The following is a 17,135-nucleotide window of genomic DNA, read 5'->3' as shown; positions in this document are numbered from 1 at the left end:
TCCTCAAAGACAAACTCAAAGTGAATATTCTAAGATATTGAATATTATTGAGAGGCAAAGCAAGAGTATAAATGATTTTCTTTTTGGCATTTTTGTATAAAATGTATTTATAGTATAATTGAAATGTTATAATGATATAGCTTTCTTAAAATATGAATTTTAAAAATCAAAGTTCCTTGCCTGACCAGGTGGTGGCACAGTGAATAGAGTGTCGGGCTGGGATGCAGAGGACCCAGGTTCAAAACCCTGAGGTCTCTAGCCTGAGCGTGGGCTCAGCCGGCTTGAGCCCAAAGGTTGCTGGCTTGAGCAAGCAGTCATTTGCTGTACTGTAGCCCACCAGTCAAGGCACATATGAGAAAGCAATCAGTGAACAACTAAACTGCCGCAGTGAAGATTGATGCTTCTCATCTCTCTCCCTTCCTGCCTGTCTGTCTCTGTCTTGCTCACTGAAAAAAAAAAAAAAAAATTAAGTTCCTTAAGTATAATCCAGCTTTCAATTGTCTAGACTGTGTGTAGACAAGGTTTTCAGGAAGCATTAGGAACTTTTAATAGATTTATTTCTTTCTTGTCTCAGAGCTGTGCAGCCCAGACCTCCCCTTCCTGAGTTCTCATCTGATAGTAGGCCTAGGTGTTAGGTTTGTTCACCCAGGTGCCTCCTCGTGTGCCTAGCGGATGTAATGAGCATCTTCAAACTGATTATATCACAAATAAAAATGAAACAATGTCATCTGTTTATTTTGTAGGTATGACCTTGCTTCTAGGGAGTGGCTTGCACTGAATCATTCTGTGAACAACGTGGTTGTTAGATATGGCCATTCTTTAGCATTATACAAGGTAAAACATCTCACTCTGTACTGAGCTAGAAACTCAGTTCTTCTACAATGACTTTGTCATATTTTGTGATTGAAAAGCTATTAAATGTTGCTTTTTCCCCTATTATTTTTGATTGTGGTAAAATACGCATTTATCATCTTAACCAGTTTTTAATGTAAATTCAGTCGTATTAAGTACATCCATGATGTTCTGTAACAATCACCACCATCCATTTCTGTAACTCTTCTCATCCTATAAAATTGCAACTCTACACCCGTTAAACAACACTAAATCCTAATTTCTTCCTCCCCCAGCCACTGACAAGCACCATTCTATTTTGTGTTCCTATAATTTTAACTTTAGTATTGGTTTTTAATTGGGAGAAAACTTTCTACTTGGTGGTGGGGTATACAATTAGCTAATGTATAAGTAGAAGTTAAAGTGAAAACATTTAACACAAGAGATTTTAATGGATTCAAATTGTACTGCAATATTATGATTATGGTACTAAATGATTAAAAATTAATATAATGTAGATTAGCGTTTACATTCACTAGCAAAGTTAGCCAAGAGTAGCCACATTGCGATATAACTGAATAATCATTTTTACTTCCTTGTCTTTGTGATTTATGGTAGGATGAGGACTCTTTTCAACTTTATTTTTTCAGATCATTTTATTACTGTAACAGATTTTGCATGAGAAAGCCCAAGAAAAGTGGCAAATTGTTAGATATAGAATACGATTTACTTTATTTTGTTTATTTTGCCATATTTTTTTAGAAATTCATTGAAAGCTGCATTTCTCTAATATTTTTTAAGCTAAGAATACTATTGAGGTTTTGAACTGCTTTTCTGCTCATATTTAATCCTTTTGATATTTTTAGAATTTTATTCACATTTTTGCTCTAGGATAAAATTTACATGTATGGAGGAAAAATTGATTCAACTGGGAATGTAACCAATGAGTTGAGAGTGTTTCATATTCATAATGAATCATGGGTATTGTTGACTCCCAAAGCAAAGGAGCAGTATGCAGTGGTTGGGCACTCAGCACACATTGTCACATTGAAAACTAACCGAGTGGTCATGCTGGTCATCTTTGGTCACTGCCCTCTCTATGGATATATAAGCAATGTACAGGAATATGACTTGGGTAAGTATATTTTTCCACTGAGTTTTTTTGAATGTCAGATTTAAAACCTTTACTCTTTATTATTGTGGCTTTTTAACAAGATTCAACCTAACCTTGACCCAGTACTTTATCTTGAAATGCAGTTAACATCAATAGTTATTAGTGAAATTCAGATTATTGATGCTGCTATGTGGTATGTAAAAATGAATCAAAACAACATATTCTGAAAAATAGTATTTGGTCAGCCCTTTAGAGATTCATTTAAAGGAATATGATTTTCCTTTATTTTATATATATATATATACACACACACACACACACACACACACACATATATATATATTTATTTTTATTTATTTATTTTTTAAAGAGACAGAGAAAGTCAGAGAGAGGGATAGACAGGGACAGACAGACAGGAACAGAGAGATGAGAAGCATCAATCATTAGTTTTTTGTTGCGCGTTGCAACACCTTAGTTGTTCATTGATTGCTTCTCATATGTGCCTTGACCGCGGGCCTTCAGCAGACCGAGTAACCCCTTGCTCGAGCCAGTGACCTTGGGCTCAAGCTGGTGAGCTTTTGCTCAAACCAGATGAGCCCGCACTCAAGCTGGCGACCTCAGGGTCTCGAACCCGGGTCTTCCACATCCTAGTCTGACGCTCTATCCACTGCGCCACCGCCTGGTCAGGCATAATTTTTTGTTTAAATTTTATTGTATCTTTTGTTACAAAGTGGAGTACTAGCTATAATTTTTTTTAAGATTTTACTTATTAATTTTACAGAGAGAGGAGGTTTGGAGGGGAGCCAGAAGTATCAACTCATAGCTGCTTCACTTTAGTTGCTCATTGCTTGCTAGTTGCTTGTAGTATATGCCTTGACCAGGTTTCCGAACCGGTGATCTCAGCATTCCAGGTTAATGTTCTATCCACTGTGCCACCACAGGCCAGGATAGCTACAGTTTATATTTGGAGAAAGTAGATCCATAAAGCACATCTGTGTATTGGTCAGTAAAGGTACGGGGAATTAAATGCTTGGTTAAGGGGAATCTGAGTCTTATTTTTTATTTATTGGTTTTTTAATTGAATTTTATGGGGGTGACCCTGGTTAACAATTACGGTATACAGATTAGGAACATATAAGTCTTTTAAGCTTAATGTAATTCTTTTCCTACATGGCATATTAGAACATCCAAACGTTTAACAAACTGACTTTAAGAAAATAAAGTTATGTGCATCAGTTCTCCTGAAATCTCTTGTCTTAAGCTATTTGGTAATTTTAAGTATTAGGAGGAGCCTGCAACACTTGCCTTTAACTATTTTCCCTTTTCAGATAAGAACACGTGGAGTATATTAAATACCCAAGGTGCCCTTGTCCAAGGGGGCTACGGCCATAGCAGTGTCTTTGACCACAGGACCAGGGCCCTGTATGTTCATGGAGGCTATAAAGCTTTCAGCGCCAATAAATACCGACTTGCAGATGATCTCTATAGATATGATGTGGACACCCAGATGTGGTGGGTGCTTTTTCTTGAGCTTTCACTTTACACTGTGAATTCTGGCAATTGTTGGGAAAATATTGTGCTCTATTTTTGTCTTCCAGCATAGCAGATAATTCTTCTCGTCAGTGTTACAAAGAAATCGGGAAAGAAGCAGTAGGTAGTAAAGCAGCTAGTATATATTTATGTTGTTGCATTCTATAATTTTGTAGTAGGTTGATTAGAAAAGGCTCAGTAATTTTTATTGGTTTTCAATTTTCATATACTCAGTACCACTGTAAAATTTTAGCTCTTCAGAATCTTAAGGGATAAGTTATTCTGAGTTTATGCACACTGTTGTAATTAAGTAGAATATATTCATTTTACCTTTTCTTGATGACCAAGGTGCCATCATTGGGGTCAGGTATTGGTGTCATTCCATGAAATCATCAAACAGAGATGGCCTCAATACCTAAAAGATTAGCACTCTCCTCTTCCTAACTAGATATTGGTCTATATGAAGTATGCTGATTTTAATAAATGTGAAGCAAATTTGAGTTATGAAATAATGTAATTATAAAGCAGTAGTTCTCTTCTTTTTGTATTTTTCTACGTACTTGAAATCGTGCTATGAATAGCACTTTACATTGTGTCTGTAATTAAAACCATCGTTTTTAGTGGCTGTGTAATACTCCATTGTGTAGGTGTACTGAGCCTGTACAGTTAGAAATTTTGGTTTCTAGCTTTTGTCTCACTTTATAAAGTATTGTGCGTAAGCTTCTGTTTGTATTCACATGCTTTCTACCCAGAAACTGCAATTATAGGGTCATAGATTTTTAAGGCTCTTAATATATTTTGTCAAAAGTTTCATAGGTCTGTAAGATTTTACATGTCTGCTTATTATTGAGAAGATTATATATAGGGAAAATCCGGAAGTATTTACACATTTGATGTGAAGTTAAGAAAATGGTTATGTTTGCATTAGTGAATAGGTGATAAGTATTGTAAAAAAACTAACCTTGTATTTCTCATTTTTAAATCTCGAAAAGGACCATTCTTAAGGACAGCCAATTTTTCCGCTACTTGCACACAGCTGTGATAGTGAGTGGAACCATGCTGGTGTTTGGAGGAAACACACACAATGACACATCCATGAGTCATGGTGCAAAATGCTTTTCTTCAGATTTCATGGCCTATGACATTGGTAAGTTTCCCAAAGCCATGACATTGGTAAGTTTCCCAAAGCCACTTTATCCTCGTGAGTCTTTTTTGTCTATCAGTAACATTTTAAAGGGAATTAAAATGGTCAGACCATCTGAAAGAGGCCTGAACGGCATTCTTTATGTTAATTTAACTGTTACGTCTATTAAAAAACATTACTTCTATATTAAATTCTTTTTTAAGTCACTTTTAATTAGTTGGATGTTAATTTTTGAGGATGGATTGGGATGACTGAGCTCTGCTGTACTGCAAATATCTTACATAGCAGTATCTTATAGTTATTGCCCACATACTCTTTTAAAATTTTTGGTGTGGTAATATATTTGACCAGAAGAGGGCAGTATTGGTTCACGCAAAATGAAATACACCTCATTCTGGCATGTAAATAACATCAGATGTTCATTTTTGTGCCAGCCACTGAGCTTGTACGTTTTGGATTGTAAGATGAATAAGTTACAGCCTTGGCTTCATAATAGGAATGTAGAAAATAGCGTACAATATAATTGTAGTTCAGGGTATTACTTGCTCTGAGATGAACATACAAGAGCACCTGTGAACATTCCTTAACACATGGGGGTAAAGGTTGTGGTTAGGGAAAGCCTTCTTGAGAAGGGGCCTTTTAGGCTGGGGCATGAGGAACACTGGAAAGTCAGCTAGACGAGGTTAGGCAGACTTCTTGGATGGAGGTGAAAAGAGATCATGCCACATACTCAGGGCCTGTGAGTAGCTAGTTTTCGCTATATTTTAGCTGCACATCAGGGGGAAGTGGCATTAGGTGGAACAGGAGACCCAAGCAACTCTTAGACTGATCAGATCTTGAGGGGCCAGTTTGTTATATAATGCTGAGGAGTTAGGGCTTTTTGAAAAATCTTACAGAGGTAATAGAATTGTATTTGTGTTTTAGGAAGATCTCTTTGTGGCATTGTGGTGAGTAGTTGGGAAGAGACCCAATGGGAGTTAGGGAGCTGTTGCTGAAGTCCAGAGGAGGTTTTGAACCAAGGCTGTGGAAGTGACAATGAGGATAAAGAGATGGGTTTGACAACTCCCGAGAACTTGAGGATTGTGGGTTGTATTTTGAGAATCTTGATTCCCAGATATCTAGTGTGGGCCAGGGTAGATGGTGCTTTTTACCAAGGCTGGAAAGAAAACTCCATACAGGGACAGGGTCTGAGAGAAGGTGAGTAAGCTCAGTTTGGGAGCATGGTCAGCTGGAGATGACTGTGGGCTGGAGCAGTGCAGAGAGCAGTGGGAGGCTCTGTGAGGGGTGAAGTTCTATAGGGAACATGTGTTATCAGGGATGGCAAAGAGCCAGCGGATAGGCTGACAAATAAACTGGAAAGAGAATGCAGACTGTGAAAGCATGTCAGAGAAGTAGAAGGAAAGTGAGGCAAAGGTGTCCTGCAAGGGAGCTGTTAACAATGGCTACAAAGGGATTAAATAAAGCCTGGAAAGTCTTTCAGGTTTAGCAACAGAGAAGTTATTACCTTATAGACATGGAGGAGTAATCCAGATTGCAAGAGTCTAAAAAGGAATGTAAAGTGAGATATACACAGTGAATATTGACTATTTTAATTTTAAAAATCTGTGAGGGGAAGAAAGGGTAAGTTGAGTACCTGCTTGGGCATATTTCAGTGCTGTGGTGAAAGCCAGGTGCCCTAAGGAAGGGGTCTTGGCCTCATTATGTTCTTAGAGAAGAAGCAAGGTGGGTGGACAGGAAGCCTCTGTTCTCCATGTGAGAAAGACCACAGAGTCTGGGCTGGTGGGAGAAGGAAATAAAAAGCTATTGTTGTCAAGGTTGAATAAAGGTCTGAATTGAGTGGAAGAACCTTTGGTTAGTGAGTGTGAATGTCTCTGTTTCAGAAGAGACAGTGAGAGTGAGCTTGGTATGGTTTACCAGCAAGAGCAGTTGATAGTGTGGATCAGAATAAAGGAAAATTAGTAGATCTAAGGGGTCTAGGAAAGGACTTTTTAAAATTTTGATAAAGTTTGATTTAGTTTTGACTTTTAGTTATTTTCTATCTGTATTTTCTTATTTTAGGTACTGTTTAGGCAAGTCACTATAGAGTGGAAAGTAATTATGGAACCCATATGTTTTACTTACATAAGCTTTGAAAAATGTAAATTTGCTTAAGTTCATCATTCTAGCAAGTGAAATTGATAGGCAACAGAGTGAGCAGTGTGGGTGTCACGAATGTTGCATGCGTTCGCTAATTAGAATTGCCATATGGTCCCGTCTGTCTTCCATGCCCCACTCTTCTCCTGCTGCTGCACTTTACCTCAGAAATTATAGTGTGAGTAAAAGCAGGAGGCACATTTTATGAGGTTGTGTTTGTTGCTGTCTTCTTCCCCCCCCAAAAATGCCAATTTCTACTGATGATGAATGGCCGTCTCATCTGGCATGTGTTTTTCTCGCTCCTAGCTTGTGACCGCTGGTCAGTGCTTCCCAGACCTGATCTCCACCATGATGTCAACAGGTTTGGCCACTCAGCAGTCTTACACAACAGGTAACTGGGAAAGAAGTGCTTGCTCCTTTTCTCTTGTGTTTAAAATGAAAATGAAGTAAAATACGAGGAAGTGGGATTGGACTTACTGGTGCATATTATTTGCAGGATTTTCTCATTCTATTAGTTTTTCACAGAATTATGTAGGTATGAATTTCCTGATTTATATTTAGGTACCATTATTGAAATGCTATGTTTGTTAATGTGTTTTGTTAGCATGCAGGAGTATGCTGTGTTTGATGTTATCTGAATGCATGGGATCACAAAAGTTATGTGTGACAACTGTCTTAAGGTCTCTGCCAGTTGCTGTTGTTGTGGTACTTAGGTCTGAATGATAAGATTTGAAAACGGAGAGAGGGCACGTCAGATGGGGATAAGGTAGGGGAACAGAGATGGAGAGATTGTGAAGCTTCAGAGAGAACAAGTTTATAGTCTTTGTTAATATGAGGCCTGCAACATATTGCTTGAAAATGCCTGGCCCAGACTAACAGAGCTCTGCATCAGCCTGATCCTGGAGAAGTCTCTTTCATATAACGGCAATCGGAGTAGCTTTTCTACCTATTCCTTAGAGTGTTCTTTAAAGATTTTTGATTTGTTAGACAGCCTAATGTTACTGTGCTCTGACTAAATAGTCAAGTTTTGCATGTTTTAAAAATTATTGTGGCATACTGATTAAAGATCACTGTGATATAGTAATGACTATTTAGAGAGCTATATTATCTTTATGCTTCAGTTAGTCAGTTGATTTGAGGGAAATTGAAAATGTTGAGAATGAAACACTTTATACCTCATTATGGGTTAATACCAAACTTCCTGGTAAGTCATAAGTTGTCAGAGTTAGAAGAGATCCTCGAAATCATCCATTCCAAACTCCCAATGCAGGCATCCCCTTTAAATATGTTCAGGGCGGCACTGGCCGGTTGGCTCAGCAGTAGAGCATCGGCCTGGCGTGCGGGGGACCCGGGTTCGATTCCCGGCCAGGGCACATAGGAGAAGCGCCCATTTGCTTCTCCCCCCTCCTTCCTCTCTGTCTCTCTCTTCCCCTCCCACAGCCAAGGCTCCATTGGAGCAAAGATGGCCCAGGCGCTGGGGATGGCTCCTTGGCCTCTACCCCAAGCGCTAGAGTGGCTCTGGTCGGAACAGAGCGACGCCCTGGAGGGGCAGAGCATCGCCCCCTGGTGGGCAGAGCATCACCCCTGGTGGGCGTGCCGGGTGGATCCGGGTCGGGCGCATGCGGGAGTCTGTCTGACTGTCTCTCCCCGTTTCCAGCTTCAGAAAAATACAAAATAAATAAATAAATAAATAAATATGTTCAGGGCTAGTGAATATGCCTACCAAAGAAGATACCCTTTGAACATGTCCAGGAATAGAAAACACCTAAGAAGGAAGCTCCAGTTATTAGCAAATTCTTCTTTATATTATCTGGAATCTGCTTCTCTGTATCTTCTGCCTATTGATCTTGTTTCTATCTTCAGATCTTTGCAAGAGAAATACAAATCTTTGCCCTGCAAAGCTCCCTCTGATCTTTAAGAATGGTGTCATCTCTCCTGTGTACACAGCCCCTGAGCTAACTCTTCAGGATCTAATCTGGTCCTTTCGTTGGCAGGATTGAAGGTGCACAACAGGCACAGAGATACCATGTATGCGGCAGATACGGCCTGGTGTACCCTGACACAACTTGTGTCACTCAGTTTAATAACCTTGTGGCTTTTGTTTCCCACAATAGCATTTTAAGTACTTTCCCTGGAGCTATTATACAATTGCTTTGTTTTTGAATATTTGTGATTCTGCATATATGGCCTATTAACAGCTTTAAAAAAATTTTTTCTTTTATTGGCCCTGGCCTGGTAGCTCAGTTGGTTAGATTGTTGTCCCGAAATTCCAGTCGCAGGTTTGATTCTAGATCAAGGAACATATAAGAATCAACCAATGAATACATAAATAAGTGTAACAACAAATTGATGTTTCTCTCTAAAAATTAATAATTAATTTAAAATATTTTTATTGAATTATTGGGGTGGCATTGGTTAATAAAATTATATAGGTTTCAGATGTATAGTTCTATAATACATCATCTGTTTATTTTGTTGTGTGTTCTCCCCAAGTCAAGTCTCCTTACATCACCATTAATACCCCTTTTACTCTCTTCTACCTCCCTCACCCCCTTTCCCTCTTGTAATCCCCTGTATCTGAGTTTTTCTTCTTTGCTTAATCCCTTCACCTTTTTCACCCAGTTCCCTAAACCCCATCCCCTCTGACAGCTGTCAGTCTGTTCTCCATACCTATGAGTCTGTTTCCATTTTGTTTAATGGAAATGGCTTGACTTAAAAGGCTGAAAGTCTTGATGCTGGACCCAGGTAGACTTTTACTTCTGGCATCAGCCAACAAAGTCTTTCATTGAAAGACAACTAAAAAGTATGCAGTAAGGACCTAACAAGACAATGAAGAAATACTGAGCAGGCCTGACCAGATGGTGGCGCAGTGGATAAAGTGTCGGCCTGGGACACTGGGGATCTGGGTTCAAGGTCCCAAGGTCGCCAGCTTGAGCACAGGCTCACTGGCTTGAACATGGGATTGTAGACAAGACCCCATGGTCAGTGGCTTGAGCTCAAAGGTCACTGGCTTGAAGCCCAAAGTCCTTGTCTTGAGCAAAGGGTCACTGGCTCAGCTGGAGCCCCCTGGTCAAGGCACACATGTGGGCTTATCCTGGCACTAAAATATTTCAGAGAATTATAGTTAGAAGTAACCATGTTATCATGAGAACTTTTAAACATACTATAGTTCAGTAAAGAGTAGGTGGAGTCTTGGTCCTCTTCTGGGTAGGATAGCCCAGGATGAAAGGTTAGAATTTGAGAGGGAGGTATAAGAATGTTTTCTGAGATCTTGAAAAATAATTTTTTACAGGTCTTTTGATATGTAGGATTTATCTGAAGATTGTAAATAGTGAATCATGCCTTCGTTTATATAATGTTTCAGTAAATTACTCTCCCTTTTCTTTTCTTTTAGCACCATGTACATATTTGGTGGTTTCAATAGTCTCCTCCTCAGTGATATCCTGGTATTCACCTCAGAACAGTGCCAGGCACACCAGAGTGAAGCTGCTTGTCTAGCAGCAGGACCTGGCATCCGGTGTGCATGGAACTCAGAAGCATCTCAATGTATCTCCTGGGATTTGGCAACAGCAAAACAAGAAGAAGAATTAAAATCAGAATGTTTTTCCAAAAGACGTATGTTTTTTCTTAAAAATGAATCAATTTAAGATCTCATTTTATCTGAATTATGGAGGCACTTAGCATATGTATACTTTTTAGGCTCATTCCATTATCCAGAAACATTCAGGAATAAGTTATGCAAAGGGTTTGTGGAAAATTCATTTGTAAACATCTTTACAATGGGTGGCAACATGCCATGTGGTTCCCAGCTTATAAACTGTCTGCGAACCATAGAGATAAAAACTTCCTTGGCATGGTGTAGACCAGGGATCTCCAAACTACAGCCCGAGGGCCGCATGCGGCCCCCTGAGGCCATTTATCCGGCCCCTGCCTCACTTCCAGAAGGGGCATCTCTTTCATTGGTGGTCAGTGAGAGGAGCATAGTTCCCATTGAAATACTGGTCAGTTTGTCGATTTAAATTTACTTGTTCTTTATTTTAAATATTGTATTTGTTCCCGTTTTGATTTTTTTACTTTAAAATAAGATATGTGCAGTGTGCATAGGGATTTGTTCATTGTTTTTTTTATAGTCCGGCCCTCCAACGGTCTGAGGGACAGTGAACTGGCCCCCTGTGTAAAAAGTTTGGGGACCCCGGGTGTAGACTTTGTATACCAACTTTAGAACCTGGCTGCAGTTGGTTTGAGGAAATGCAATTCAATGATTTTGTGTGTGTATGTGATGATGGAAATGTTCTGTATCTGCAGTGTCCCAATATGGTAGCTACTAGCCACATGTAGCTATAAAGCACTTGAAATGATACTGGTGTGACCGAAGAACTGAATTTTTCATTTTCATTAACTTAAAATTAAAAACTACTTGTGACTAGTGGCTATCATGTTGCATTATGCATTCTAATATTAAGGATAAGATGAAGAGGACCAACCCAGAAAGGCTATGTTGGGCTTCATTGTTTTCATGGATAGAGGTAAAGTTGCTGTCTCTGCAAAGTATTATCCTTTTTTAGCTTCTCTAGTTAGGCACAGCAGTGATAGCAAGACAGACAGCTGCTGAGGATGAGCAGTAATCCCTGCTTCTAGAACCACCTCTTAACGTTTTCCAAACTTATCTTGCCTAGTTAACTTTTTACCTTTTTGCTCTAACATTTTAGCACAATGCGAAATAATATGTGAGGAAGTCCATTAAGAGTAAAAAAAAAAATGTTTCTGCAGAATATTTATTCACTTCAATTAATCTAAAGTATGTTGACTGGATTTCTTAACTGTTAGGGTTGGTATAGCAGTTAGCATGAAAGTTATGGTGGATCGAGTCAGGTGTCACCTTTAAGCTGAACATAAGTCCTTAATAAGAACACCCAGGCAACCTTCCAGGTTCATTGGTGTGCTGTGAGTGCTGGAGAACTGAAATGACCAGAACCTGGTAGAATTGTTCTTGTCTCCAAAAAGGGATAAATAAAATCAGTGGCATAGTTATTTTTTTTTTTACCAAATTTAAAAGTTCAAGTTAAACATACAAGTTTATAAGAAATAATATTCATTTACTTTAGGTTGTTCAATATGAACCCATTTTATGTTAACTCATCTCAGATGTCATCCCTGGTTTACTCTGCTTTCTGTTGGGGCTCAGTCCTTGGGGTAATGACCAGGGCGGGAAGAACAACCCAGGGAACAGGATGCCGGAGTCTTTGTGGGGTCCCTTGAGGAGCCCTCCCTTTTCTTATCCATGGATTCCACCGTGTTCTGTGTCCACGAGTGATTCTGCAGGTGAGGTAATATGGTTGTGCAGCTTCCCTTTTTTTTTTGCTGACCTTGACCTATCTATCGTCATTATGAGAGGCAGCAGATCTGTAGTAGCCCAGAAGTTCTCAAACTTACACTCTTGGATTTACATACATGTGTACAGAATGCAGCTCAGCCTAGTGCCTCCTTTGTGGTTCTGTGGTGCTATTTCCTGTGCTCAAATTAGCCTCGCGTATATGGCTGGGAAGAATGGCTTCGTCTCCTACCGTACTTTGTTTGGCTCCTGGGAAACTCTTGGTGTTCATTTTATTGCTAATTGATTTTTTGCTTGGGACGACAAGTATACAAAGAACCAGAGTTACTTCCATGTTATCTCTCTGTCCTTGAATTAAATTAACCTATCTTTTTTTTTTCACTTTCTGTGTACTTTTGTTGGGGGAGTGAGTACAAAATAGTGTTTCTTCAGATTGTTTACTTATTTCTAAATCTACATTAACCTAACCTCACCAATATATATATATATCTTTGCCAGTTCCATTTCTCATTTTACTTCGCAGCCCTTGTTATATATATATATATTTTTTTTACATAATTCTCAGATTGTACTTAACAGCAGCTGAAATGGACCTGTGACTTTTCTGAGGAGGAGCTGTCAGAGTTGATGAGTTTTTCTTCTCTTCATAGCTCTTGACCACGACAGATGTGACCAACACACGGATTGTTACAGCTGCACGGCCAACACCAATGACTGCTTCTGGTGCAATGACTATTGTGTCCCTAGGAACCACAGCTGCACAGACAACCAGGTTAGGGGCTGTTTTTCAAGGATTTCAGAGAATGGAAAAATTGGAGTGGAGTTGTGTGTAGATTACAGTGTATATGGTATAAATACTGGCCCAGAGTTATTTTTAAAACCTTCAATGTAGATTTGAATTCTATTATTGCTCAGGTTTTCTTTTAGCAAGGGGTGCTCTAAACATTCTAATTCCAAAGGTCCTTGTCACAAGACTGACATGTGGTTTTTTTAGAAGAAGGAATGACTGATGTTTTGAGTACTCCCCATGGCCATGGTTGTGGCTAAGCAGTAGAGCCTGTGTGAGGCTTGGTGCACTCTGCCTGCGCACGGTTTAGGAAGCAAGTTAAGACTTGAGACTGAAAGTCAGGTGTGTAGCAGCCACACTGAATTGTGGAAATAATAGACTTTGTAAAATCTCCTTATATTAAAGCTTGGCTCAGCATAATTAATGTTCACCATTTATCATTTTTTTATTTAGGTTATAAGATTTTTTTTTTTACTCTTTTACGTTTTTGAGAATTTATCATACATTCTTTATCAGTCTATAAAGCAGTTCATAAAATATAAAACTTTTAGCCTGTTTGGGAGGCATTTGAACATCTCTATTTTATAGATGGGTAAGTGAGGCATGGTATTTTAGAGAGCACTGCTTTCTTGCCAAATCAAAGCATGTCCTAAGCAAAACCTTTCACTAAAGTGTTTCCATTGCAGTGCAGTTTCACATTCATCTTATTTGTTTATTTATCTATTTGATGTTTGCTTTTTTGATTCAATTTTTAGTATCCTGTTTGTCCTCACCATGAGGTCTCTCTGTGGAAATAAGAGAAAAACTTTTGTCCACTGTGTTTTAGATCATTTCCACATATGATCAGTGCCCCAAGGACAACCCCATGTTCTACTGTAACAAGAAGACCAGCTGCAGGAGCTGTACCCTGGACCAGAACTGCCAGTGGGAACCCCGGAATCAGGAGTGCATCGCCTTGCCCGGTAGGCCTTACGGGGTCATCTTGATTGTGTGGGTCCAAAGACACACTTATGCCTCCAATACTGTGCACCCTTGATCAAAAACAGCAGTGGGGGGACAAGCTCATTTCATCCATCCTCCATACCACTATTCTGGTTGTTATTTTTTAAAATAAAAATACAGTTCTTAAGTCTGCTTCTACTGTCCTTTGAAATGAAATGAAACATCATCTGCTTCTCTGGAAAATCAGATGACGGCTTGGCTCTATATCATCAAGCCCACTCCATCGTCCCCATCCTGCTCTACTGTGGAACCCTGGGAGGAGAGTGCAGTAGTCTCAGCAGCCAGTCTGCTGGGCACCTAATGAAGAGTACTTCTTATTGACCACTGGGCTTAGATTGTCAGCACCTCTGACAAGGAGAGGAGATGTCTGTGTCCACAGCACCTCCTGGGGTGATCTTCAGCCCTTAATACCTTGATTTATGGTATTTTTGATGCTAGGGCTGAAGAGTTAGGGTGCCTGTAGCCAGCCAGCCATGACTGAAACTGTATGATATATTTGTTCAACCAAGATATCCAGGAAGGGCTCTGGCCAGATAGCTTAGTTGGTTGGAGCATCGTCCGAAGCATAGAGGTTGCCGGTTCGATCCCAGTCAGGGCACATACAAGAACAGATTGATGTTCCTATCTCTCTCTCTCTCTCTTTCCCCTTCTTCTCTTACTAAAATCAATAAATTAAAAAAAAAAAAAAAAAAAAAGATATCCAGGAAAGGGGACTTCTGTGGTTCTGCACACCATCTGAGGCATGTGCAGGGCAATCTAAATGTCCTTTGGAAGTACTTGGTTCAGCTTGCATGAGTGGGCTTCCTGTATTTTATCTTAAACTTTCATGCCTAGCACAGGACCTGGGGCTCTTGCTAGAAGTCAGATTCTGGTACAAATCTAGATGGGGCCCAGAGTCTATGTTTGAACAAGTGTGACACTGATGCCAGACTTTGATGAGTAAGTGTTTATCTGCTCTTAAGTGATGCCTGACCTTTCCTTATCTCACTGACTGTTAATGAGCATTGTTGATGGTGTCTCCAGGGTACTTTGTTTCTGGTGGAGCTGCTTTGCTCCCTGTCTTCCAGGAAGTGTTCACAGCTCTGCAGTTCCTTGGGTGGTTTCAGGGCAGCCACAGGAGCAGATTACAGGCTTGTCTTGTGTGCTACACCTGTATCACTTTGGCTTTTTATTTTTCCAAAAAAACCTCAAAAGGCTTTTTATTTTTTTCTTTTCACTTCACTTTTGGGATGATCTGTGTACTTTATTTTTACCTTCCATCTGATGTGAAAACTGTAGTTTTTAAAGACTGTAGGCTTGTTCATTCACCAACTTATTTCTATTCTTGCAGTTTTTAACCCCATCCTTCCAATATGCATGTTCATTTTAGTTTGCTTCTAATTATTTTTTGTTTTTCTTTTCTTTCTTTCTTTTTTTTTAAATTCAGTGAGAGGATGGGAGGCAAAGAGACAGACTCCACATAAGACCTGACTGGGATCCACCTGGCAAGCCCACTAGGGGCCGATGCTCTGTTGCTCAGCAGCTGAGCTCTTAGCACCTGAGGTGGAGGCCATAGAGCAAATCTCAGTGCCCAGGGCCAGCTTGCTCCAGTTGAGCCATGGCTGCAGGAGAGGAGGAGAAGAGAGAGAGAGAAGTGAGAGGGGGTGGGGCTGAGAAGCAGATGGATGCTTCTCCTATGTGCCCTGACTAGAAATCAAACCCAGGATATTCGCACTCCAGGGCAGTGCTCTACCACTGAGCCAACTAGCCAAGGCCTCCAGTTGTTTTTCAAAAGGAGATTTATAAAATCCAACCCTGGCATCAAACAAGTGTTTTCTTCTGAGACACAAGAAGGTTGACTTCAGAATATGTTTGTTGCCCTGGCCGGTTGGCTCAGTGGTAGAGTGTCGGCCTGGCATGCAGGAGTCCCGGGTTCGATTCCTGGCCAGGGCACACAGGAGAAGCGCCTACCTGCTTCTCCACCGCTCTCCCTCTTCTTCCTCTCTGTCTCTCTCTTCCCCTCCCGCAACCGAGGCTCTATTGGAGCAAAGATGGTCCGGGCGCTGAGGATGGCTCTGTGACCTCTACCTCAGGCGCTAGAATGGCTGTGGTCGCCGCAGAGCAACGCCCCAGATGGGCACAGCATCGCCCCCTGGTGGGCGTGCCGGGTGGATCCCGGTCGGGCGCATGCGGGACTCTGTCTGACTGCCTCCCCGTTTCCAGCTTCCAAAAAAAAAAATGCAAAAAAAAAAAAAAAATACAAAAAAAAAAAAAGAATATGTTTGTTGAGATCCAGGAAATATGACTTATTTAGTGGTTTTTGAATGCTCATATTCTGTATTTGGTCCTTAGTAAGCTGTTACTCTCACTACATCCTAATGAAGTATCTGGAACTCAAATCACAAAAACTATTTAGGTTTTCAGTAATTCAAATTGGTAATATGTAACTTTGTGTGATTTCTAAAACTGTTATTTTTTTTTCTTTTCTTCCTTCACAAAAGAAAATATCTGTGGTGTTGGCTGGCATTTGGTTTTAAACATGTGTTTGAAAATTAACACTGCCAAGGAGACTTATGACAACGCTAAATTGTCCTGTAGGAACCACAATGCCTTTTTGGCTTCTCTTACAACCCAGAAGAAGGTAGACTTTGTCTTTAACCAGTTGCGAATACTGCATTCATCACAGAGCACGGTGAGTTAAAATCCTCAGAAGTGAAATTTTTAGGATCTGCTGTCTGCTGCGGGCGTGAGTACAGCTTACCTGTGATGTACTTGGAGGGAGGAGTGCTGTGTCACAGACTGTGGGATTGCACTATCAGGATCTCTTCCTTTAATACCTTTTTGTTAGCTTAAATTTTTTAACACTTTATTTTTATTAGTCATATCTATTAAGTTATATTTGAATAATTGCATGTGTATTGAATAGTAATATGTGTACCATATCCTTGGGACAGCAGTAGGTAAATTTCCTGTTTTATTCGTAGGTTCTACTGTGCAGGGAGGGGAATGAAATATCATTTGTTTGGGTTTTTCTTAGGCCTGGGCAGCCCAAAAGGAGAGGGTACCTTCTTATCAAGAGTTTCCTAAGCACAGAAAGGCCCCAAGTTTTCTTCCCATCTGCCCGGTGCTCTGAGGTGGCTTGTAGTTGACATTCTACAATCACATGTGGTCTTTTTGAGTCCGAAGTCCTAGCCTGTGGTTCTGTCCTCAATTAAGTAGATATTCAGAAGACAGCTCTTAACAATACTGGCGTTGGTACAGAGCAGTTCCAGGGAATGTGCTT

At 40.1% G+C, this 17,135-nt stretch overlaps 1 protein-coding gene across 4 annotated transcripts in view; it reads left to right on the top strand.

Moving 5' to 3' along the window:
• The window catches only part of ATRN (attractin), a 150,180-nt gene that overhangs the window by 61,288 nt on the left and 71,757 nt on the right, over positions 1-17,135 (top strand). For all 4 annotated transcript variants that reach the window (XM_066236333.1, XM_066236332.1, XM_066236334.1 and 1 more), the window contains exons 7-15: positions 744-834; positions 1,723-1,966; positions 3,274-3,457; positions 4,468-4,622; positions 7,059-7,143; positions 10,147-10,367; positions 12,735-12,856; positions 13,698-13,833; positions 16,354-16,544. In XM_066236333.1, the coding sequence (XP_066092430.1) occupies positions 744-834; positions 1,723-1,966; positions 3,274-3,457; positions 4,468-4,622; positions 7,059-7,143; positions 10,147-10,367; positions 12,735-12,856; positions 13,698-13,833; positions 16,354-16,544 (1,429 nt within the window). The remainder of the gene's footprint in view (positions 1-743; positions 835-1,722; positions 1,967-3,273; positions 3,458-4,467; positions 4,623-7,058; positions 7,144-10,146; positions 10,368-12,734; positions 12,857-13,697; positions 13,834-16,353; positions 16,545-17,135) is intronic.

The sequence above is a fragment of the Saccopteryx bilineata genome, chromosome 6 (assembly GCF_036850765.1).
Source record: "Saccopteryx bilineata isolate mSacBil1 chromosome 6, mSacBil1_pri_phased_curated, whole genome shotgun sequence".
Classification (NCBI taxonomy): domain Eukaryota; kingdom Metazoa; phylum Chordata; class Mammalia; order Chiroptera; family Emballonuridae; genus Saccopteryx; species Saccopteryx bilineata.
This window is presented reverse-complemented; position numbering and strand designations above follow the sequence as displayed.